The sequence below is a fragment of the Phyllopteryx taeniolatus genome, chromosome 7, assembly GCF_024500385.1.
Source record: "Phyllopteryx taeniolatus isolate TA_2022b chromosome 7, UOR_Ptae_1.2, whole genome shotgun sequence".
In the NCBI taxonomy this organism is placed as follows: Eukaryota; Metazoa; Chordata; class Actinopteri; order Syngnathiformes; family Syngnathidae; genus Phyllopteryx; species Phyllopteryx taeniolatus.
The window spans coordinates 25,594,719-25,618,735 of NC_084508.1; the positions used below are offsets into that span (position 1 = coordinate 25,594,719).

A 24,017-nucleotide genomic window follows, 5' to 3' on the forward strand; every position below is an offset into this window, starting at 1 on the left:
AATTTTTTTTTAGCAGTGTTGACGTGTCTTTACAAACTCAAAAATGTACTGTATAAACCAGGAAATGCTTGAAAATGCAACTTCCCAGAGAATCATAAACTAATATTTAGTTGCATAACCACGGTTTATGATAACTGCTTCACATCTGTGGTGCATGGGGTCGACCAACTTCTGGCATCGGTCAGCAGATATTGCAGCCCAGGACAATTATACTAAGTTCCACAATTCCTCTACATTTCTTGGTTTTGCCTCATGAACAGTTTTTTTGATGTCAGCCCACAAGTTTTCTATGGGATTAAGGTCCGGGGATTGTGCTGGCCACTTCATTACTTGAATGCTGTTTGTCTGGAACTATGATCCCCACCCCTTCCCGCTGGTGTGATTGTCTTGTTGAAACACCCACTTCAAAGGCATTTTCTCTGCAGCATAGGGCAACATGACTTCTTCCAGTATTCGGATGTACTCAAACTGATCCATGTTCCCTGGTATGCGATAAATAGGACCAACACCCCCATACATGATCCTTGCACCACCATGTTTCACCGTCTTCACTGTGTATTGTGGCTTGAATTCAGTGTTTGCAGGATGTCTGAGAAAGTGTCTGTGGCCAGTCAATGTGTTCTTTGGCAAATTGTAACCGCTTCAGCACATCTTTTTTTATTAACAATTGGACTTTGGAGGGGCTTCTTGCTGGTATCTTGGCTACATATAGACGTCGTCTGATTGTTGCAGTCCTCACACGCAACCTTAGATCTTCTTTGATCCTCCTGGAGCTGATCATTGGCTGAGCCTTTGCCATTTGGTTATTCTCCCATCCATTCGAATAGTCATGTTTCTTCCTCGCCTTTCTGGTTTTGGCTGCCATTTTAAAGCGTTTGATATAATTTTTCATTTTCTGCACCTCTTAGTAATTTCTTAATCAAAGAACGCTCTTCTTCTGAACAGTGTCTTTAACGACCCATTTTACTGTTTCAAGGACAAATGAAAATGCAGCATCAGTTGCCTTGATCCTTGAGGGCCACCTGTTTACACTCCCTCTCCCCAATCAGCATCATTTTTTTAAGCACACCCCTTTCAGTTTCACAAAATCAGCAGCAGGCACGTCATGCCTGTTGGTTTTCTATACCTTTAATAAACCTAGAAACTTGCAGTGTAGAAGTTGAAATTCTAACAAAAATAGTGATTTATCTTGCTAGTGATGTGGGATTGCTATTATTTTAAACAACTATGTATATATATAAAATTCCCAGCTATCGCCTAAGCCTAGTGTGGCAGTCTGCAAGCTTGTAAACACCTGTGTGTATTGTACTACCAATCACTTTAGCAGTGATACTGAGGCGATTGCGCTTGAGAAATTAAGCCTACAAGTATTTCTACGTAGCCCTATGTCAATTCATTCCTCTTAAAAGTGAAGCAATAGAAAATGAATCATTAGCTCTTTTACTTTGAAAGTTTATTTTATAGATGACCGAGTTATTATTCTGGTACAAGTTAAGGAAAAACTATCACCTGTGAGTGTGATCTTCGTTCAGTTTATTTGTTAACATCTGTGGAAGAACATGTCAATGCACCACTTAGTTAATTTTGATTCAAACAGACCACATAAAAACCAGTGTCTTAAATTATATTCTTTGTAACTACAATGTGGTGGCTTGTTCATTGCCATAGAAATGCGTGTGAAGGCTGAATATCACACTTGATGTGATGTAGAAACAAGTGCAGCACTTTCATTTGGTGAACTGATCACAACTACCACCCCAACAACAACAAAAATCAACATCTAAGCCCCAAGAAAAAAAAAAAAAAAATCCTTTTTAAAAGCACGTTCACTTCAGGCACACATTTGTTTCTTAAATATGAGAAAATCCTGAGGTGATTTTGCAGTAGACGTTTGAAGTTGATTAAAAACAAAAGTTACGTTCAGGTACTCTAATACGTCCACAGTGTGTGTTCCATCTATAGAATATGTACAGAGTACATCTTGGGGTAGTAAGGCGATGCTGGCATCATTGCGCCGGCTTTGGTATTCTCTTGTAAAAGAGCAAGTAGGGTGTTGAAGAGGAGGAGGTCTGAGGGGAGCAGGCTTGGAAGAAATCTTCCTCCTCGAACAACCGCACTTCTGAGTCATCGAACAGCAGCCATTTGCCTTCGTACTTCAGGAGGTTGTTTAAAGCTTGCTGTTCCGAGGTCTCCTCTTCCTCACGGGATGTTTTGTCCCTCTCCTCTCCAGCGTCGGCCTGCTTTTTAAGCTCAGCTTCTGCATTTTGTTGGAGAGTTTTTCTTCGCTCAGATCCGCCGCCGCCCACTCTCTCACCGTGCTCCGTGCCGGTCTGACTCCGCTGGCCTCCCAAGAGTCCGACCCCGCCTTCCGGAGGCTTCTTACTTTGTGGTTTGCCGCAAGCCGAGCTCACCGCACGCTGCCTGACAGAGACCTCGCCGTCGTCGTAGTCACGTGCATCTCCTTTGGGCTCCTCTTGCTGCTTCCCTTCACATAGCCATAACTTGGCATCTTTCAGGCCACTCATGCGAACAAAGGCGGTATAGTGACCGCTGCTGATGGACAGGCCGCTGTGCATGACTACGGCAAAGAGCTCGTAGTGGTGACCTTTGCCGGATGAGCGTGGGGTGCACCAATCCTCTAGAGACAAGGTCAAGGGCGTCTGCAAGGGCGTATTCACCTTGGACAGACTGGTGTACGGCTCCATTCTAGACAGAGGGAACAAACGGGTGTGAAAAACGAGGCTCAAAGCGAGTAAAGTATTGAGTGGTGAAGCGACTCACTCCAAACTGTTGGCAGAGAAGCGCTTCAAGTGAATGGTGATGACGTCGGGAGTTTTGTCAAACAGAAGACTCCTCTCGGCCTCTGCGTAGTGGCGACACGCGTCACAAAAGTACTTGTCCTCTCCGGCGATGCGCTCCACCGATGCAAACTGCGCGATGGCCCATTTCAGGGTCTTCTCCTCTGCTTTGGGGTAAGGAGAAACTGGGGGACCAACATTTTAGTTTGCTGTTTTATCAGGTGATCATTCGTTGACCGTACATGCCTCAAACCAAAACAGGTCGGTCTTGGTACTACAACAGACATCTGATTTGATAAACTGTATACTATCGAGGGGTGTCAAAGTCATTTTGTCACGGGGCACACTGTCATTACGGTTCCCCTCATAGGGCCGTTATGACTTGAACCCATATGAATGTTTAATCACCTCATCACATTTACATACACAATTGATCGTTTTAAAATCAGAAGTCAAGCATACTAGTTTGTTGAGCTACAGTTCAAGTTACTGTAACAATGGCGTTAGTGACAAAAAACATGCTTGTAATATCTCAGCATTATTATTTATTACATATGATAATTTGGTACAGATTTAAGCAAGGATCATGGAAATAGGCACACACGGTTTACATTCATGGGCCACATAAAATGATGTGGCGGGCCGGATCTGATTGGTTTTGGCTCACACTTTAAGGGTACGTTCAACAATGCACTCCAAGTGCACTTTATACACGCTGGACTTTTCGGAAAATCAAACGTGCTGTTCAGTTATTTGGGGTGCTAGAGCGCACACGAGACAGACCGACTGTCAGGCAGGATGAGCAAGGAATGGTTCGTAAATTCAAAGAAAGGGAGCGTACCGTCTCTCAGAACACTGCAAACTCAAGAGTAGAGTGGGTATCAGATCGAATGTCCAAACGCACCCCTACATTTATGACTGTTTCGAGGGTACAAAGGGCACGCAGATTATTTGTTTGTTGTATGCTTACTTATACTAGCCTTGAAGTGTTTTCATACACATTTACTGTAGGTTAGTGATAGACTACACCGCATTCAGACTTGCATACAAATTCAAGTTACGTTGCCATGGAAACAGAACTCCGTTGTAAACAGTGGGCCCTCTGTGTCCTCTTACTCAGTGGAAACAGAATTTGTTAGTGCTGATACAGCAGTGGCTTATTCTAACTAGAGCTGAGCGAGCGATATATCGAGAAGCTCGATTCAAACAATATTTTATTCATACTCAATAAGGAAAAAGGAGATCGTTGGTTTTATGTTGCAAAAAAGGGCATAACTACCTATCATTTGGAAACAACCACCGTCTGAAAATCACCTGAAGATGAAGCACGTGATCGAGTACGATGCATGCATCACATCAAAGAGATCCGCTCCTGTGATGTAAACAAAACAACGCCGCAGAGTGGTTGTGGTTTCGGTTGAAGCGCTGGTGTTTTTGTGTTCGCTCCGTTCACAGAGCGGGAAGATAACAAGATAGTAGTTTGTCGATCACCGACAAGATAGAAAATGTTCACAGGGCTTTGTTTACGTTAGCATTAGCAGCTACTAACTAGCATCGTTGCATGAACAATCACCCAAATAGTTTTGACAGTGGGCTGGCCGTCACCGTCTGAGCTAACTGTTCCAGACAGTTGGGTTTGCAGTATGCAGAATTATTCTTAACCTATTATATAATATACTGCAATAACTGTCCTCCAGTAATGTTCTTGACATAATTTTTAAAATACGGAAATTCAGACAAATTGTTTTGGAAGCGAATTTCTATAGGTTGGCAGCTCTACAGTCACAGCCATAAATGCCATTTTACTAATCATTGGCATAATAATTTCTACTGTTGTTTCGGCCTTTGGGTTCTCATTTTTTTGTTTGTTTCGGTCAAGAATTTCCTTTTCGGTGTATCACTAATTTTGAAATACCTGTAGGGAAATATAATTCATTTCTTTGTGATGTTTATAACTGTTAAACAAACCTTCTGCTTTATAATATAAATCAGTTTGGTGTGGTCCGGTTTTATACATTTCTAAACTTTAATACAAGAAAAAGAGCCATATCAAATATAGACAGAAAAAAATCCATCCATTCTCCGGACCGCTTATCCTCACTAGGGTCGCGGGCGTGCTGGAGCCTATCCCAGCGGACTCTGGGCGGGGTACACCCTGAACTGGTCGGCAGCAAATAGAAATAAAACATTCACACATACGGGCAATTTAGAGTTTTCAATTAACCTACCATCCATGCTTTTGGGATGTGGGAGGAAACCGGAGTATCTGGGGAAAACCCACGCAGGCACGGACAGAACATGCGAACTCCACACAGGCGAGGCCAGATTTGAACCCAGGTGCTCAGAACTGTGAGGCAGATGTGCTAACCAGTCGTCCAGCGTGGCGCCGGGGTAAAAAGAAAAAAAATCATATCGCCCAGCACTACTACTAACCTGATGAGAGATCGTCCGGGCTGCTAAATTGGTCGTCCAGCACAGGGACACTAATGTCCTGAAAGTCCTCTCGCCTCTCGGTGAAGCTTTCGCACTCCAGACAACGAGTCCGTAGAACCAGCTGGCCCTGGAACAAGCGTTCCATCAGGTCTAGACCGTCTGCAAAGCAAGAACAACACAAATGTATTTATTATTATACATTCAGTAAGTTGGAAAACCATAGAAAATAATTTCCCTACAGTAACGCATCCCCCCCCCCCAAAAAAAAATTAAAGATTTAGAATTGTCTATATAAAGGTAGTTTTAACTGTAAAACTACCTTTATATACATGCCAAATAATTTCAAACTCATCTTGCAACGTTTAAAAATAAGTTTTTCAGAAAAAGCTGACAAAAGCGGGAGTAGTTCAATTCAAAAAGTGAAACTCATGATTCATTTACTATAGGAAAATTGTTTTTCCAGGTCAGTTCCTACCTAATTTCGGTATTAAATGTTTATGATAGTTTACAATGGGTACGGAAGTATTCAGACCCCTTAAATTTTCACTCTTTGTTATATTGCTAAAATCATTTGTTTTTTCCTTAATGTACACACAGCGCCCCACATTGACAGAAAAAAAACGGAATTGTTGAAATTTTTGCAGATTTATTAAAAAAGAAAAACTGAAATATCACACAGCCATCAGTATTCAGACCCTTTGCTCAGTATTTAGGAGAAGCACCCTTTTGAGCTAAAACAGCCATGAGTCTTTTTGGGAATGATGCAACCAGTTTTCCACACCTGGATTTGGGGATCCTCTTCAGTTCTGTCAGGTTGGATGGTGAATGTTGGTGGACAGCCATTTTCAGGTCTCTCCAGAGATGCTCAATTGGGATTAAGTCAGGGTTCTGGCTGGGCCATTCAAGAACAGTCAGAGTTGTTCAGAAGCCACTCCTTCGGTATTTTAGCTGTGTGCCCAGTCTGAGGTTCTGAGCACTCTGGAGAAGGTTTTCGTCCAGGATATCCCTGTACTTGGCCACATTCATATTTCCTTCAATTGCAGCTGAAAAACACCCCCGCAGCATGATGCTGCCACCACCATGCTTCACTGTTGGGACTGTATTGGACAGGTGATGAGCAGTACCTGTTTTTTTCTACACATACCGCTTAGAATTAAGGCTAAAAGGTTCTCTGTCTGTCTCATCAGACCAGAGAATCTTATTTCTCACCTTCTTGGAGTCCTTCAGCTGTTTTTTTTTTTTTTTGCAAACTCCATGCGAGCTTTCATGCGTTTTGCACTGAGGAGAGGCTTCAGTTGAGCTACTCTGCCATAAAGCTCCGACTGGTGGAAAGCTGCAGTGATGGTTGACTTTCTAGAAGTTTCCCCCCATCTCCTGACTGCATCTCTGGAGTTCAGCCACGGTGATCTTCGGGTTCTTCTTCAACTCTCTCACCAAGGCTCTTCTCCTCAATTGCTCAGTTTGGTCGGATGACCAGCTCTAGGAAGGGTTCTGGTCCTCCCAAATGTCTTCCATTTAAGGATTATGGAGGCCACTCTGCTCTTAGGAAGCTTAAGTGCAGCATTTTTTTGTAACCATGGCCAGATCTGTGCCTTGCCACAATTCTGTCTCTGAGCTCTTCAGGCAGTTCCTTTGACCTCATGATTTTCGTTTGCTCTGACATGCACTGTGAGCTGTAAGGTCTTATATAGACAGAGGTGTGGCTTTCCTAATCAAGTACAATCAAACACAGCTGGACTCCAATTAAGGTGTAGAACCATCAAGGATGATCAGAAGAAATGGTCAGCACCTGAGTTAAATATATGAGTGTCACAGCAAAGTTTCTAAATACTTATGGCTGTGTGATATTTCAGTTTTTATTTAATAGATCTGCAAACATTTCAACAATTCTGTTATTTTTCTGTCAATATGAGGTGCTGTGTGTAACGTATTTTCACGACCATAGGGCGCACCGTATTAAAAGGTGCAGTCTCAGTTACGGGGTCTCGTTCTGTATTTAATACATACATAAGGCGCACCGTATTATTGAGCGCTGGCATGGTAAAACATACACTAGTTTAAAACACACAGTAGCATGCATGCACGCTAAAACAATGTTTTTAAAACAAGCGGGAGCAAAACTGAGTTCGGTTGTACTTTATTGAAGTATTTAACAATGTACTCACGTTATTTTTTTGATCAATCTCCATCAAAGTCCTCATCTTCTGTATCCGAAATGAACAGCTGGCCAAGTTCTCAACCAAACACGCCAGCTTCGAGTCAGTCTCGTTGCCGAGCGAAAGCTCGAACAGTGCAAGCAGACACGTTAGCCCAGCATCCACAATCCATCCATCCAGCCATTTTCTGAGCCGCTTCTCCTCACTCGGGTCGCGGGCGTGCTGGAGCCTATCCCAGCTATCATCGGGCAGGAGGCGGGGTACACCCTGAACTGGTTGCCAGCCAATCGCAGGGAACATACAAACAAACAAACCATTCACACCTACGGGCAATTTAGAGTGTTCAATTAACGTGCATGTTTTTGGGATGTGGGAGGAAACCGGAGTGCCCGGAGAAAACCCACGCAGGCACGGGGAGAACATGCAAACTCCACACATGCGGGGCCGGGGATTGAACCCCGCTCCTCAGAACTGTGAGGCTGACGCTCTAACCAGTCGTCCACCGTGCCGCCATCCACAATGCATTCACAAGTTGTGGTGTAACTCGCCCGGCGTTGCCTCCTAGTCTTAGTAAAGCTGTGTTTACCATCTGTCATCCATCGCTTCCACGCCACTCTCTACTTCCCTACTGGGGGCGTGGCTTTAACGTCCTTCCCCTGTCCTCAGCCACGTCCGCTTTCTCTCTGTGTCGGTAGGAAATGCTAAAAAAAAAACGGTCGAGGGGAGTGCTCATCACACAACATCATTTATAGATGTTGGAACTCGGTGCACACATAAGGCGCGCCGCATTATAAGGCACCCCGTCCATTTTGGAGAAAATTTAAGACTTAAGTGCGCCTTATGGTCGTGAAAATACGGTACATTAATTAGGGGGAAAAAAGAACTTAAATGATTTTAGAAAATGGCAGCAATATAACGAGTGAAGCATTTAAGGGGATCTGAATACTTTACGTACCCACTGTATGTACTATTCTAATTTCTTGAAATGCTGAATTTGGGTTTTGTGTTAGCTGTAAGCTATCATATTCAAAATAATTTAAAAATAAAAACAATAACCTCAACTGTGCTGGTAAGGAATTGGCAGCATCTCCTGATAGCTGTACTATAGTTTACTCAATACAGTGTCAATCTGTAGGTTTCATCTTTTTTAACTATTGAAATAAATTGTCACAATTTTCTAATTTATTGAGATGAATTTATATACAGTATAATAGTTTATGGTGAATTTATGAATTCTGTCAAACTGTACTTTACCATAAGATCATACCTTCAAGTGCTGTCTTGTGGACCTCGTTCTCGTTTTGCATGAGGACCCTCTCACGTTTCTTCTCATCCTCAGTTTGGCCTTCGTCAGCTCCACTGTTCTCTCTCTCTGTTTTCGTTGCGCTTTTCGCAAATGTAGACGTGAGCTTCCCGACGGTGCGAAACATGGAGATGATGCTGGGCTGTTTTCCAGCAGGCCTCAGCCAGCTCAATTTAGAGCGTTTCTTCTTTTTCCGATCAGCCTCTTTAGTTCGCGCATCATCACTGCTCCATTCTTCTTCTTCATCTACCTTTTGCTGTTTCACTTCCTTTGCGTCCTCTTCCTCTCCAGCTTTGTCCTTGGTGTTATGACAGCATGACTTCCTTTTCGAGCGGGTGACAGGTCCGCTCAAAAAGTGCTCCTCCCCTGCTCCAGATTTTCCAGACTTGATGGATTTGGGCTTCTTTTTGGAATTTCCCATCTCTGTATCGCTTTTCCTTTTTACAGCCACCTCACCATCCTCATTGGCGCCCCTTTGGGATTCTGACACTGAATTGCTGCCATGTTCCACTTTGACCTCAGTCACATTGTCCTCCTGCTTTTTCTCCTTCCTGATGGTGTTGCAGGCCTCCTGGATGTATCCAAGGATGCACTGCAGAACCTCTTGGGCATCATGCTGAAGATAGCCTTCATACATGGGGTTCAGTTGCCTGCAAGACATTAAACCATAAAAATCAGTCATGAGTAAAACTTACTGGATTTTTAAATATGATAATGCATCTGAAATATTGAAGCAAGCTTCTTCTTCCAGCCGTTTCTTTTCTCTGCCTCTTGTCCTCATAGGGGTCGTGGTTGAGCTGGAGCCTATCCCAACTGACTTTGGGCGAGAGATGGGGTACATACACCCTGGACTGGTTACCAACCAACTGCAGGCTTTTTCTTTTCATTATAATTAAAGCCAAGCCAACAACAAAATAATAGTTTCTTCTTTCATTATGCATTCATCTAATTTAATGGTATTTGGTAACTTCCATAAATAAAATAAATCAGTTGATTCTAAAGCTTCCTTGAAAACAAAAATGTAGACTGGGCTTTCTACAGCTTGATATTTTCAACCAAGTTACCTGAGTGTGTTAAGAACATTAGAAGGTGACGCGTCGAGCTCTCGCTCACTGAAGCTGTCGGTGTTGAGCAGAAAGTTGGACTGCAGCTGCTCCACGGAACATATAAGACTCTGGAAGCTCTCGAGGAGCTCAATGTGTGCTGGTAAGGACTCGGCAGCGTCCCCTGATAGCTATAAATGAAATAGAATTATGGTTTAGGGGCAAGAAGAATATGTTGTATCTGCTCCTATTAGTCTAAACATGGTATTCTGATTAATATTGCATTGGTGGAATAAGAATTAAAAGGATAAATTCAATTTTCACCGATCTCTCTGGGCCGCCACGTTATACACTATTTCCCTCTGCTGTCGCCAGAAATTAACGTCACAAGTGTAAATGTCATGTGATCAAACCCGGAAATCAGGATCCCCGTGTATGTTGTGATGACTAGCTTAACTACGGGTTTATCACATGTTGGTTTGAACAATATTCTAGGGGTGTCCCGAGCCGATCTTTGACATCGGATATCGGTCCGATGTCAGCAAAAAACACGAATATCGGATCGGATCAGACTAGATCTAAAATCTCAGATTTTACCACTTTCATAAAAGCAGTCCGTTCCATGCTCCGCTCCGGCACTTCTACCCAGCAGTGCCCAGGTGATCACAACAGCAGGTTGCTTAGGTGCTAACTAGAAGCAAAGCATAAGAGTGAATGTTGCTTGCTTAAAGTCGTTTGACAGTCAGTTGAAGTTTACTGCAAAACTAAAAACACATAACAAAATAATTACAAGTAGGGAATGTTCAAATACCTCACAGAATTCGTTTCTTTGTTTTAGTTCACGAATGAATGAAAAACACCATTGACGAGCTAACAAAAATTAGCCTTGAACTTGCGGTACTTATCCATCTCTCTTAAAATAATGAATATTGATACACAAACACTGTACAAACACGCAATATAACAATACTTTCAGGCATACATTCTTCAAACTCTGTGAAAAATGTGTTATTTAAACAATATTCGATCCATTTTTCTTTGTTACTACGACTGCATCGTGTGCACCGCACTGCCCCTCAGAGGTCAAGACATGCACAGCGATCCCAAAGAGGCACATGCAAACGGGGGCAGGACAAGTACCTAAAACCTCACTACATTCCTTCTATCCACCACAACATTTTCCATAAAACTACACCCGAGATGCATTTCCGCATGTGGAGAAACCAAATGCATTATTGATAGTAAAAAATAACTGAATTTAACTTGAATTGTTATTTTTCACTTTAAAAGTACAATTTGTATTGTTAATGGTCATGTTGCAATTTAAATATATATTTCTTATATTTTAAGCCATTTTTCAGGATTTTGTAATATTTATATTGATTTTATTTAATCTTAGTACATTCCTATGTTTAAAGTTACTTTATGGAACCCATTGGTTAATAATAAATGGGTCAGGTTTTTTCATACCTACTGTGGCTGATTATTGAGTCTCATGAGTATTGTTGAGTCATGTCACTTGTTCAAGCCTTTTCTAACATTCCATAATACAAAATAAGTATGTATTGGTGATATCGGATCGGACCGATATCAGTCTCAGCCAAAACTCAAGGCTGCAATATCGATATTGGTTTGGAAGTGAAAAAGTTGGATCGGGACATCCCTACACTAATTGGGTTTGTGTTCAAACCATCATGTAATCAACCCGTAGTCCTGCTAGTTTTCACAGCATTCACAGGGAACCCACTATCCTGGCACATGACCACAGAGCCAATCACAGGCTTTAGGAGGAGATATGGGGGAAAAGAATCTGAGCTTTTGCAAAAGCTATATTTCAAATGTAACTAAAATTGTAATCATGAACATTTTCAATAGTAACTGCAATTTAATAACACATTTTCTCTAAGTAATGGATTGCATGCATTTTGTAATTTAATTACATAATCTCACTACATGTAATTACAGTGGGTACAGAAAGTATTCAGACCCCTTTCAATTTTAAATTAAATTTCTTTGTTCTATTGTAGCCATTTGCTAAAAATGTTCAGTTCATTTTTTCCCTCATTAATGAACACACAGAACCCCATATAGATGGTACTGTTGAAATGTTTATTAAAAAAGAAAAAACTGAAATATCATACAGCCATAAGTATTCAGACCCTTTGCTGTGACACTCATATTTTTACCTCGGTTACTGTCCACTCGACGGAAGCCTCTCCGCTGTGCATGACACATCAAAGCCCACATGGAGTTTGCTTAAAAAAAAAAAAAACACCTGAAGGACTCCAAGATGGTGAGAAATAAGATTCTCTGGTCTGATGAAACCAAGCTAGAACTTTATGGCCTTAAATCTAAGCGGTATGTGTGGAAAAAACCAGCCACTGCTCATCACCTGTCCAAAACAGTCCTAACAGTGAAGCATGGTGGTGGCAGCATCATGCTGTGAGAGTGTTTTTCAGCTGCAGGGACAGGACGACTGGTTTCAATCGAAGGAAAGATGAATCCGGCCAAGTACAGGGATATTCTGGACGAAAACCTTCTCCAGAATGCTCAGGACCTCAGACTGGGCCAAAGGTTCAGCTTCCAACAAGACAATGACCCTAAGCACACAGCTAAAATAACGAAGGAGTGGCGTCAGAACAATTCTGTGACTGTTCTTGAATGGGCCAGCCAGAGCCCTGACTGAAACCCAATTGAGCATCTCTGGAGAGACCTGAAAATGACTGTCCACCATCCAACCTGACAGAAGTGGACAGGATCGGCAAGGGGGAATGGCAGAGGATCCCCAAATCCAGGTGTGAAAAACTCACAAAAAGGCACATGGCTGTATTCAAGGGTGCTTCTACTAAATACTGAGCAAAGGGTCTGAATACTTATGGCTGTGTGATTTTTCAGTTTTTCTTTTTTAATAAATCTGCAAAAATTTCAACAATTCCATTTTTTTCCTGTCAATATGGGGTGCTGTGTGTACATTGAGGAAAAAATGAACTTAAATGAGTTTAGCAAATGGCTGCAATATAACAGAGTGAAAATTTTAAGGGGGTCTTAAATTACTTTATATCCTTTCTGTACCCACTGTAGTTACTTCCCAACACTGCATACAACATATTCTTGACCCCCCAAAATTGGCATTTCCTCCCCCTTTCAAAACAATACTCCATGACCATGTCAGTGGTTCTCAACTATTGTCACCCTGGGACCCGCATTGTCCTTTTGTTGCAAAGTCATGACTCACTTATAAAGAACTTAAAACAATAAAGAACATGGTTTTTTTTCAAATTGCCTCTGAGTTTGATGTACCGGCAAACCCATATTGCTAGCCAGAAGCTAAGTTGCACTGTATTTGTTTACTGAGTAAACTAGTGGCTGAAGGACAAGGCAGCTACTCTTCCTGTCACGTACCTATTACGTTCCATGTGGGAACTTGGTACGCCTCTGTACTGCAGCGGAAAAATGGAAAAAGAGGATACGTAATTTTTTTTTACAAGCTGCCGTGACCTACATTTGGGTCCTCAGCCACCAGTTGAGAATCACTCCTCTATGTGACTGTGAAAGAAGCATGTCTTAGGGGGAAAATTTGCTCACCTCTTCACATTGTTTCGTTTCTTCAGAGGGTTTAGCATTTCTTTTCGACAACTTGTATAAGGATTTGATGCCTTCTTTTAGGCCTGGACAGTGATAGAGCACCTGCAAGAACAATAACACATCTACATTCATCTTCAACTGAGACTTAAAAATTATATTTTAATACCAGAAATGACAAAAGTTTAAAGTATTGGAAAACCTGGGGCATAATTTATAAAAGTGTGTTTACACACAAGTTAAAAATGGCTTCTGCACAAAATAATTTTATTAGTGTGCCCTGTTTCGATGATAAGTCAAACTCCAGCTGGAAACGTGAGCTGCAAGGTCCGGAAAAAAAGACCAAGAAATTTTTTTTTTATGACACTTGCATCCCATAGCTGAAGCTTGTTGTCATATGTAGGTGCAGTGCTGCTTAGGGCGCATTCACATTAGGCGATCCGTAGCGTGCGCAAACCCACTTCAAAATGAGGTCTTCAGCGATGTATTCCTCAATTTCCATCAGGACAATATGCAATGCAAGTTTTGAGCCATTTATTTCTCGTAACTTGACGAAGAGAACGTGGATTGATAAACTGGCTCTCTGTCGCCCCACTGCAGCGGCGAGATGGCTTGCCAGCCCCACCCAGCCATGCCACTCGCGCACGGGATCCCCTTCCCGCCCATGAGTACTGCTGTGTGATTAGATTACAATGTGATTCATGCTATTATATTAAAAGGCCTATCGTGCCATATAACTCCATAGTGTTTATGTTGTTATTTTGACGTATGGGGGGCGGCCGGTATTGGATTGGGTTAGGCTCAAAATATTTTTTTCTTTGAGGAGCAGTTTTGCTAATTATTTCTTCATTTCAGGAGCATTTTTTGCAGGTTAATTGCACAGGGACCCGAAACAAGGGTTTTTATTCAATAATAAAAATACGACAATATAATGGGGGAGTTGAATGTAGGGCTGCAGCTAACGAATATTTTAGTACTCAAGTATCCTACTGAAAATCCTATCGAACAATCAAGTATTTGGATAAACTATATTTTTGCTTGGTTAAAAAGAAAAAAAAAAATACCTGCTAACGAATATTTTGGTACTCGAGTATCCTACTGAAAATCCTATTGAACAATCAAGTATTTGGATAAACTATATTTTTGCTTGGTTAAAAAAAAAAAAAAAGACTTCACTTAATAACATATACCTAATTGGTTTCCTCTTGATATAATCAACAGTTGTTATAAGATAAGGCATGAATTTTTTAAAAAGTTATTAACAGCCTTTGTGGACTTCACTTAAGCAGCTGGCATTTCAGCATTTTGTGACATAATACATTAGGTTCATGGGATTTATGAGCTTAGACCAGCCGACTAGGAATAAGACAAATATTCTTTGTACTGCGTTTTGGAAGCGGTCAATTTGCTCAAACTAAAATGAAGAAACCTCAAGAGAAAAATATTTCCTACATCTGACTTCAACATAACCCATAAGTTCATTTTCTATGTAAACTATCCATCCATCCATTTTCTGAGCCGCTTCTCCTCACTAGGGTCGCGGGCGTGCTGGAGCCTATCCCAGCTATCATGGGGCAGGAGGCGGAGTACACCCTGAACTGGTTGCCAGCCAATCGCAGGGCACATACAAACAAACAACCATTTGCACTCACATTCACACCTACGGGCAATTTAGACATGTCAATTAACCTACCATGCATGTTTTTGGGATGTGGGAGGAAACCGGAGTGCCCGGAGCAAACCCACGCAGACACGGGGAGAAAATGCAAACTCCACACAGGCGGAATTCCATTCTGGAAAAGAAATGACTAAAATCATTGTGTGTATCACTTCATTTTTCACTATTACCAACTTCAAAGGCTAATCCCAAACGCATCCTCCAGGAAAATATGAAGTGCAATATTTTTCTGTTTTTATTGGCCATTTCTGAATTTGAAGTTAGTTAATTGTGTTGTGAAATCGCTCCATCACTTAATACATTTAACATCTGTAAACTAATTAGGTAACTGTCGGCGCATTTCCGAATTAATACAAGATGTACTAGCGGATCAACTCTTGTCGGCGATGTTACGTGTGCTTCGCGGTTCTGCTGGGACCACAACCCGCAGCACCTCAACGCGAAAACACAAAGGACCAGTGCAACAAATATGACACTGGCTGATCTGATGAGCAAAAATGTTTTTTAAACTTAAGAGTAGTATTTGTTTTTGTTCGTCTAAATGAAAACACGAGTAGCGTGCCGTTGCCTTCATGGTAACGACGACCTTCCCAAAATGGTGGCCATTTGGGCACAACGATCAGCCGGGCTGGTTTATCTCGTGTTAATACCTATGCCCGGGAAGCCCAATAGAAGACGTGTGAGGTCATGTGACTTTCTTTTGTCGTTTGATTGGTGAACTAGACTTATACGTCACTCGCGCTTAAATTTGATTGGAACAAATGCAGAAGTCAAAGTAGTTTGTCTAAATAGTTGACAAATAAGCAATGATTGATAAATAAAAGTAGTGAGCGACATTTAGATCATTGTAACGGAGTAAAAGTACCGTTACCGCCAGCTGCCAGCGTTCAAGGAGTACAAAACAGCCTATGACGACAGCGTTAAACCCCCCCCCCCCATGACCTATTTTGAGTTCAGAAACGGCAAATTTCGATAAAAGGCGACTGATTTGCATGTATGTATATTACAAAACAAAATAAATTCCGGGTTTTGTCCTGAAGTCTCTAACAAAACCTGGAAACCTTAAATGAAAATTAACTTTCATTTGAAAGCCGCTCACAGACGCCAGAATGAGCGTGTTATCAATAACTTCATCAGGCAGAAATGTACTAAGTTCAGGACACGGTCAGCCGAAATATGAACTAGTTCATGGACTTTTATTCGACGGTACGCATAATTAACTGAAATGCTCCGCAGGGCGAACATTATGTTTCTAAGGTAGACAAACGTTAATCTCACTGATTTGCAATATATTATTTTAACCTTTGTCTCTCGGGACCCACGACACGGGGACTTTGGCGAAGTCGCGGAGAGAAAAGTCCATGTTACAACAAACGGGTGCTCGCCTTGCCTTTCCCCATGAAATGCTTGTCTGTGTCTTTTTTTAATTCCCTTCTCAAGTCAGTGTTGCATCGCATCTTCCCACTGTGTTCCCACTCCAAGTGAAAAACTTCACTTTCCCATTCTACTTCCCACGCATCGGTGACGTTGTGTCACATCCGCCCCTGTGTGCTTCCATCTTCGCGACCGTCTCCGCAGTAAAACTGATTCGCAGTTTTGTTTTTCAATGTGTTTTTTGAGGTGCAAAATATGAATTTTAACTCGCAAACTACAATGCGAGACCGCATAATTCGAGCCTTAACATATACAGTCGTGCTCAAAAATATTGGCACCCCAGGGGTTTTGTGGGAGCCAGTTATTAAGTATTTGATTAATTCTGTTAACTAGCAAACAGCCATTGGACAACCCATCTGACCTCATACTTGGCAGAGGTAATGGAAAAAAGCATGCGGCGTTAAGGCCTCTTTATACTCCTGCGCGGCCGACAACGCCCGCATTGCATCACGTGACCGACGCATTGGTTCGCGTGGCCCTTCTGCGTCACTTGATGCACACATGGCAAAAAGTGTTGCTCGCGCAGCAACAATATAATGACACGGAGATCATCTCTCGTGATTGGTCCATTTTTGTCACATGCCGTGATGACGTACTCACTGTTCCTCTCGGTTCCACATATCACCTACGCCGCGGCCTTCTTGGTCGATTTTGCAGCAGAATTAAACGTGTCATCTAGGTCCATTCGTTGTAGCAGACACTGTTCCACAGTCGCCATTATAGTTGCTTTGTTCCTTGTTATGGAAAGAAACGTAAAAACGGCTACCGGAAATGGCCAAAAAATGCAGAGGAAACTCCACCCTGTGGCGCCCTAGCCAATACCAGCTGCAGCGACACCCCCGACTTGGAGGAGAACTGCAATACATTTTTGAAACGGCACGCGTGGGTTGCCCTCGAGTATAAAGGCAAACTGCGCGCGGGATAGCCGCAGTGACGTCAGCGCCCGCGCGAGTATAAAGAAGCCTTTAGAATTAGTCATGTGGCACAAGAACGTGCCAAGTTACCGCCATACTTAGAGCTTTTAATTTGATTGTTTGATATTCATGCCCTACAAGTGTTTTTCATACAAATATTTATAGTAATTATGACTTTACTTCTGCGTAAGCGTAGGCTGATGATGACCTATGGCGCTTTATGACTTGCGTACAAAATCAGGTTAGGTTGCTGCTGTAGGAATGGATCCCTTGTATTCTTGAAAATGGCATCTCACCTGTAAGATGCTGTTTAAATAGCAGGTATTGCCCCCGTTACTGAGCCCCACAAACGGCAACAAGTTCTCTCTCTTCTCGCATGACAGCGGGAGGTCAGGCGAGGTCGGTGGCAGAGATGGAGCAGGCACTACCTGATCACTGCTGCTGAGCAAACACAAAAAATGTTAAAACATTTCATGAGAGCACGGTTGGTTTAGTTTCATGAGTGTGACCTTGGTTTGAATGGCAACAGATTCTCCTTATTCCTCAGTCGAGACTACAAACTGGTGGCTAATTAAAATTACTGCCATATCAGACAACTGGAGGACCGGACATTAAAGAGCTAAAAACCAACAATTAAAACACTGCAAATTAAGAAGGCTAACCTAGCAGTATATGCACATTTGTCAAACAAACAGACATACGTTATTCACCAGAAATTTTGGCCAGCCATATGTACATACTGTACTGTATTATTTTGCCTTCAATTCAGTTCAACTCATCTTACATTAGGCATTAAGCCATCCATTTGTTTTATAGCACTTGTCCTCATTAGGGTCACGGGTGAGCTGACAACATTCTTTACACCTATGAACAATTTTGAGTCCTCAATTAACTTCAGAGGCATGTTGCAATGTGTGAGGAAGCCCTTTGAGAGGAACTATTTCAATGAATATGGACACTGACTTGGCTTCATCTGCGTGAGGTTCAGAGAAGTCCAGGACTCGTATAGTTTCCTTCTTCTGGAAGAACCTCAGAGACAGTTTGCTCCTCTTGATGGGGCTTCCCAACGAGGTCACAGCGTGTTCGCCCTGCAGACCCGGCATCTTCACTTCACAAAGCCTTTTCCTTGAAGGAGTTGCAACAATGCCGCTATGTGCCAAAAGGAAGAAACACTAGCAAGTCGTTTGAATGGGCTATCAGAGCAAAGTTTCAAACGAAAAGGCCCGTGCGTACATGCTGCGTCTAAACTACGCTGAAAATATTGTATTATTCAAGTCGCTGAATCAAAAAAAAAAAAAATTATTAAAAAAAAGCAGAACTATCAAGGCCAGTTAGTTACATAACCACTGTTGGTTCAGTTGCTACGCTTACTGACTACGGGGCTACTTTTACTGTCATGTCCCTTAACTATGTTTTATTTGTAGCGACAAGCATAGAATTGATAATGATATTGTACAGTTCGGTGTATACTATACGTATTGCAAAAGAAAAACGGCGACACAAAGTTCCGATACAAACGACAAAACTCGATCCCCACAAAAGAAAACGCGAGGGGGGCGGGACAAGTCCACTTTAACTCCACTTAAAGTCAACGAACTCCAAATTAGGAACAAACTCAACATTCGTACCTTCATAAATCATCGTATTATACCGCATTTAACGGTAGTCCACGATTAAAAGCCCATTTTAATCGACGCTGCACAAGAACTTGGCGCTTTTTTCTCCACTGGACGGGCGAGTGACAGCTGCATTGCCTGAATACCAACACAAACGTCGAATAATTTTAAAGAGAAATCTGTCAACCATGATACTATTTATAATAAAAGCAGGCATCTTAATGATAAATGCACGGCATGGAAATATATAATAGTACGAACATTTGTCCACATTTCTTCTGGCGTTTACATTAGACACCAATGTCCTGTTTTGGCCCATCGGATCGTTGTGAAGCCATTTTTGTAGTCCTCAATGTACTTGGGCTATGAGCGTAAGTAGTTTTCCGTTAGAGCACGACAAATAAGAAAAATCAAGCTGCAACGTGTGTACATGTACCATTCCAAAAACAAATTCGGTATTTAATGCAAAATTTTCCATATTAAGATAAGCGGTACAGACAATGGATGTATGTATAGTATAAATAGCAGTTATAGTTGCGTATGCCCTCTCAAATCCTGCAGATGGCGCTGTGACAGAAAGCGTGTTTATTGTGAAGTTAATGCTTCTATGATTGCTCCCCACAAATTCTTCAGAGCAAGTAGTCGTGCGTGTGAAATGACCACAATAAAATAATTAAAGCATTTTTTAAAGTCACATTTCCGGTAAAAATTCCTGAAGTTTAATAATAAAAAGGAAATTTGAAAAAAAAAGAAAAAATCCAGAGAGAGCACTCTCGTGCAAGTGGTAAAAGATCCACAGTTTAATATAAAAAACCGTGACATCCTTACATTTCGAAAATAAAAAAGATACAAGATCCACTCTGTACACGTTAAAAATCAATATCCTCTATGAGCCAGCAGGGGGCACGCTTGTCAACGACACCATCACGCCGTCCAATCGTCCACAGTTACTGGAGCGTCTCCACATCTGACAGACAGCTCCAGCTACCCGTCCACGATTTGAACGGTAAGATACTATTTACGTCTTCTTGTTCTTCTTGCGTCTCTCCAATCAAATCCGCAGAATTGCATCCGTGCGAGCGATTCGCGTTTTCCGGTGCAATTTTGATCAAAATGAGGCGAGGATGGAGAATAGTTGTTTTCCAAAGATGCTCGCATCACTTTCATGCGGTGGGAGGAAAACAAACAAAGAATGCAGGGTCTTTCATATCTTACGTGCACACCAGCATGATGATGTCGAGGAATAATTGAGCTTCTATTCCTGCTGCTGTTGCTGCAGAGCGGCTTCGTGGTCAGCAGCAACTATACATGCGTCAATGGACTAGCTTCCTTAACCCCATCACCAAGTGATGTTGTAATAGTCATACTACTGTGTAGTAAGGAGGTGCCGGACCTCCTCTAGGGATGTAATATTTAGGTGGTAATGACAACAGAGCTATTACTTGCTTGCATCATATACTGTCTCCCATAACACATCTCGATTTAGATATTACTGAGTTACATATGCAATGTTATGTAATACACAGTAATTTAAAGGTCAGGGGGGTGTTTTAGCAAGGAAGGTCACTGGGTTGGCATTTAGTTTGTTCGCGGACCATCAACAACTAAACTGCGATCCATTTTTCAGCTCTTCATTACTTTTAATTGTCTGTGGATTGCCCTTTCTACACAGTGGATGTTGGTGAACGTGACAATTTGGTGGACTGAGTTAGTTGTTTTTGAGCAGCAAGATGAGAGTGAAGCATATTTCTTTGGCTTGGATGAAGCCTCACTATCAAGCAATTTGTGTTTATGATCTCGCATGGGTAACTGTCTGGATATCACTTATGTTCCGTAGAAAAATAATCAAGAGCCTGACCTCTTACCTGCTCAACATTGTCTCAAAACAGCACCTATGAAACACATTGTCGATTCATTGTTGCTGTATTCTTTGATATAATGTTTTTACTGTAACATATTGGGGCAACATGGTGCAACAGTGGTTAGCACGTCTGCCTCACAGTCAAACAGTCCCACATCTGAATCGCAGTTTAAGCCCGCCGCTGTAGCGTCGACATGTTCTCCCTGTGCTTTTGTGGGTTTTCTCTGGGTACTCAGACCTCTTCCCCTATTCCAAAAGCATGCATGTTTATGTATCTACATGAAGACTCTAAATTATACATAGGTGTAGATGTGAGTCTGGTTATTTGTCTATTTGTACCCTACAATTGGCTGGTGACCAGTCCAAAGTCTACCCAACCTCTCGTCCCAAAGTCGACTGGGCTAGGCTCCAGCTCGCCTATGCGACCCAAATGAGGACAAGCAGTATAGAAATTGGATGGTTGTATATATGGAAATCCTTGTTCATTTTACAGTAGTTGGTTATCGTGAACTTAGTCAAGGTCCTTTTCTTAGCTGATTCACGTCACAAGCAGTGGGTGCAAATCATTAATCTGTTGGTGTGGGGTAAAGGAACTAACTCACATTGGTCATTCTATATCAACTGTCCAACAGTGAGTGCACACATTTTAATATAGTGGCCACCTGCAGGTGGTTCCCTTCCCAAGAGAGTTTAGACCCCAACCTGGGCTACTAATGAGGACCATTGTCAATGCACTGTGCAGTAGAGTTGGCCTTTATCAAGGCAGGCTTTGTCTCAAGAAGCACGGGATGTACATGGCTGGAGAAGCAGAGGTGGGAGGGTTGACAGTTCAACAGCCTCCATTCTCCACGCACAATGTTTCCTAACAGGGCAAGAGGGGGAAATTGAAGGCATGCTGAGCGACTGGCAGACAGGCACTTCAAGAATGTTACATTTCATTACGTGCTAACAGCTCACCTGGCAGCACCACACCTGTTTTTTGTTCTGTAAATTACAATCACTTCTGTTATATGCAGTAATTGCTCCTGAGCTCAAAGCTGTGTGTTTCTGGATTTGGAACTCCAACATAACTATGTACGACATTTATGTTGTTCATTGTTGTTCCCAGTTGTGCTGCGTCTCTTTATGATACATCCTCTTCGCCTATGACTGAAGTGTCTGACTATGCATTAAATAAAAAAACTAACCTGGCATGATACTATTGGTATTTTATGACAGGAATTTACTGTTGTGGAAAGGTTTACCAATTTGGCCCCATCTTGAGAACTCCAATGAGGATACATACTTCTAGATGCCAATAGAAGCAGTAATGTTTTTAAGGTTTTCTTGGTATGCAGCCTACCTATTGATAGTTGCTGGTTCGATCCCATTTGGTCGTGCAGTTGTACCGCTGTACCTGTATGTGTTGTGGCCAATATGAGATCTTGGCCTGCACATTCACTACTTAGCTCTCCGTGTATAGTTTGAAATATCTGTGGAGACTCCCGTGTGACGCCAGCTGAGGAGGTGGGTGTATCCACTCAGCCGCTCTGATGTTCGATAGCCGTAACCCTTCCATCCTACTCCGTCTGCCCTCGACTCTCGCTGCTCTCCTGTTTCCGTCAGTCTGCCTGTCTGTCTGCCTTGCAGTGGAGTTTCACTTCCCACTGTACATCAACATCAAGGATACATTCACATGAGCACACAAGGACTCACTCCTCTCCTCGTTGGCACGCTTGCAAACAATTACTGTGGAAAGAGCTAGAAATTGAGAATCTGTAGGACTGTTGAAGCGCCATTATTTTCCAAAGGATTGCAAAAACAAGCTGCAGAGGTAAGGGAAGATCAAATGTGATTCATGCTTTTTTTTTTTTCTTGTTCACTCAGTTCCTTTCTCAGCTGTTGATGTGGTCCCTTGTCCTATTTTACCAAAGGTTCTGCTCTATTCTTGCTGGTTGTTACACTCTTTTCCCCAATTCTACTCACTTGCTCCATGCCATCTCTTTGTGCCATGTCTTTTATGTACCCTGTCTCAAAACATTTTATTTTCAAGACTTTCTTGTCTTTTATGACACCATATTTGTGTCCTTAAGCCCACATTTAAGTTTTTATCAACCAAGACCCACACATTCCAGTTATTTCTTCCTTTTGTTTGGCTGGTTTTTTTGTTTTGTTTTTAGTTGTGGATTGATTTAGAGCATCTAAACAGAGTCCACAGGAAAGGCATTCCTCTCAGCACATACCTGCTCTGATAAAGGTAAATTCCTCACTTTGATTCTTAGTCCTCATTGTATTTGTCTTTCATGTCTCTTGCTCTGCCGCTTGATCTCATTTCCCAAGCTTCTTGTTATCTGTGCCAGTTTTGCGTCAAGTTACCTGCTGGCTAGACTAATGTCTTACAGCTGGTGCCCAGCACGCGCACATGTGCACGCAGTTACAGTACAATGTACATGTTTGAGAAGGTACTCTGGTCAGATCGAAGGTAGAAAAATAGATGGAGGAAAATGGTTTAGAATAATAATATGCAATCTTGAAAATTTGCATGCATTCATTCTGCATCACTGCTTTGCCTGCATTCTCTCTCTCTCTCTCTCTCTCTCTCTCTCTCTCTCTCTCTCTCTCTCTCTCTCTCTCTCTCTCTCTTTCATTTACAATCTCTCTGCCTTCCCCTATCTCTGCTCTCTCAGTGTGTGCATGTATTCACAGTCAGTCTTGGTCATTACTCTGCATGTTTGCCACACAGCATCGCCCATGGTTGGCTGGCATTAAAAGGCTTGCTTACAAGAAGTCACAGTGCGTCAGTGTGTGCGTACGTGTGTGCCCACATGCATGTTGAGTGTTACATGATTTTTATTTACTCGGAAGATTCCTTGCATCATCATGAAGTCAAAGCAGCTGAGAAACAGCAAGCGTTGCCATCAACGTATCCAATTTCCCTTGATGAATAAAGTATCAATCTCCCTCGATGAATATCTATCGAACCTGGTCTATTAGCATCAGACTAGATATAGTCGGACTCGCCTCTACGCACAGCTTGGGCTCTGGTACCAGTCCTCTCGAGAGGGGTTGGACTCTCTTCCACTCTGGAGTTCCCCACGGTGAGAGGCACCGAGCAGGTGTGGGTATACTTATTGCTCCCCGGCTCGGCGCCTGTACGTTGGGGTTCACCCCGGTGGACGAGAGGGTAGCCTCCCTCCGCCTTCGGGTGGGGGAACGGGTC

At 42.3% G+C, this 24,017-nt stretch overlaps 2 protein-coding genes across 7 annotated transcripts in view; one reads left to right on the plus strand and one right to left on the minus strand.

Annotated features, from left to right (window-relative positions):
- Positions 1 to 1,436: 1,436 nt before the first annotated feature.
- usp1 (ubiquitin specific peptidase 1) lies at positions 1,437 to 19,113 on the minus strand. Of its 5 annotated transcripts, XM_061780082.1 has the most exons (10): positions 18,970 to 19,095; positions 17,638 to 17,779; positions 17,028 to 17,161; positions 15,009 to 15,108; positions 13,319 to 13,420; positions 9,755 to 9,924; positions 8,655 to 9,340; positions 5,232 to 5,390; positions 2,782 to 2,983; positions 1,437 to 2,706 (listed from the first exon to the last, which is right to left on the minus strand). In XM_061780082.1, the coding sequence occupies exons 3-10, from the start codon at positions 17,045 to 17,047 to the stop codon at positions 2,007 to 2,009; spliced, it is 2,139 nt and encodes a 712-aa protein (XP_061636066.1). In that variant the 5' UTR covers positions 17,048 to 17,161; positions 17,638 to 17,779; positions 18,970 to 19,095; the 3' UTR covers positions 1,437 to 2,006. The 5 variants fall into 5 exon arrangements, with proteins under 5 accessions (XP_061636066.1, XP_061636063.1, XP_061636067.1 ...); XM_061780079.1 differs by lacking the exons at positions 15,009 to 15,108; positions 17,028 to 17,161 and adding an exon at positions 18,305 to 18,490 and having other exon boundaries at positions 17,638 to 17,782; positions 18,970 to 19,113; XM_061780083.1 differs by lacking the exon at positions 17,028 to 17,161.
- A 224-nt stretch (positions 19,114 to 19,337) lies between these two features.
- The window catches only part of kank4 (KN motif and ankyrin repeat domains 4), a 90,040-nt gene continuing 85,360 nt past the window's right edge, over positions 19,338 to 24,017 (plus strand). Inside the window, exon 1 of one of the 2 annotated variants that reach the window (XM_061780074.1) lies at positions 19,338 to 19,963. The gene's annotated coding sequence lies outside the window, so the exon portion shown is untranslated. Of the gene's footprint in view, positions 19,964 to 22,370; positions 22,632 to 24,017 lie in introns of those variants that run through there. The other variant, XM_061780077.1, reaches the window with a different exon arrangement.

What these genes read in the sequence shown, in the direction of transcription:
- usp1 (XM_061780079.1), bottom strand. Translation starts at nt 18,444, where the DNA reads ATGCCGGGTCTGCAGGGCGAACACGCTGTGACCTCGTTGGGAAGCCCC. An exon ending in CCTCACGCAGATGAAGCCAA is followed by an intron (nt 17,783 to 18,304) that starts GTCAGTGTCCAT and finishes GTGTTTGCTCAG; the next exon opens with CAGCAGTGATCAGGTAGTGC. An exon ending in AAACGAAACAATGTGAAGAG is followed by an intron (nt 9,925 to 13,318) that starts GTGAGCAAATTT and finishes TTTCATTTATAG; the next exon opens with CTATCAGGGGACGCTGCCGA.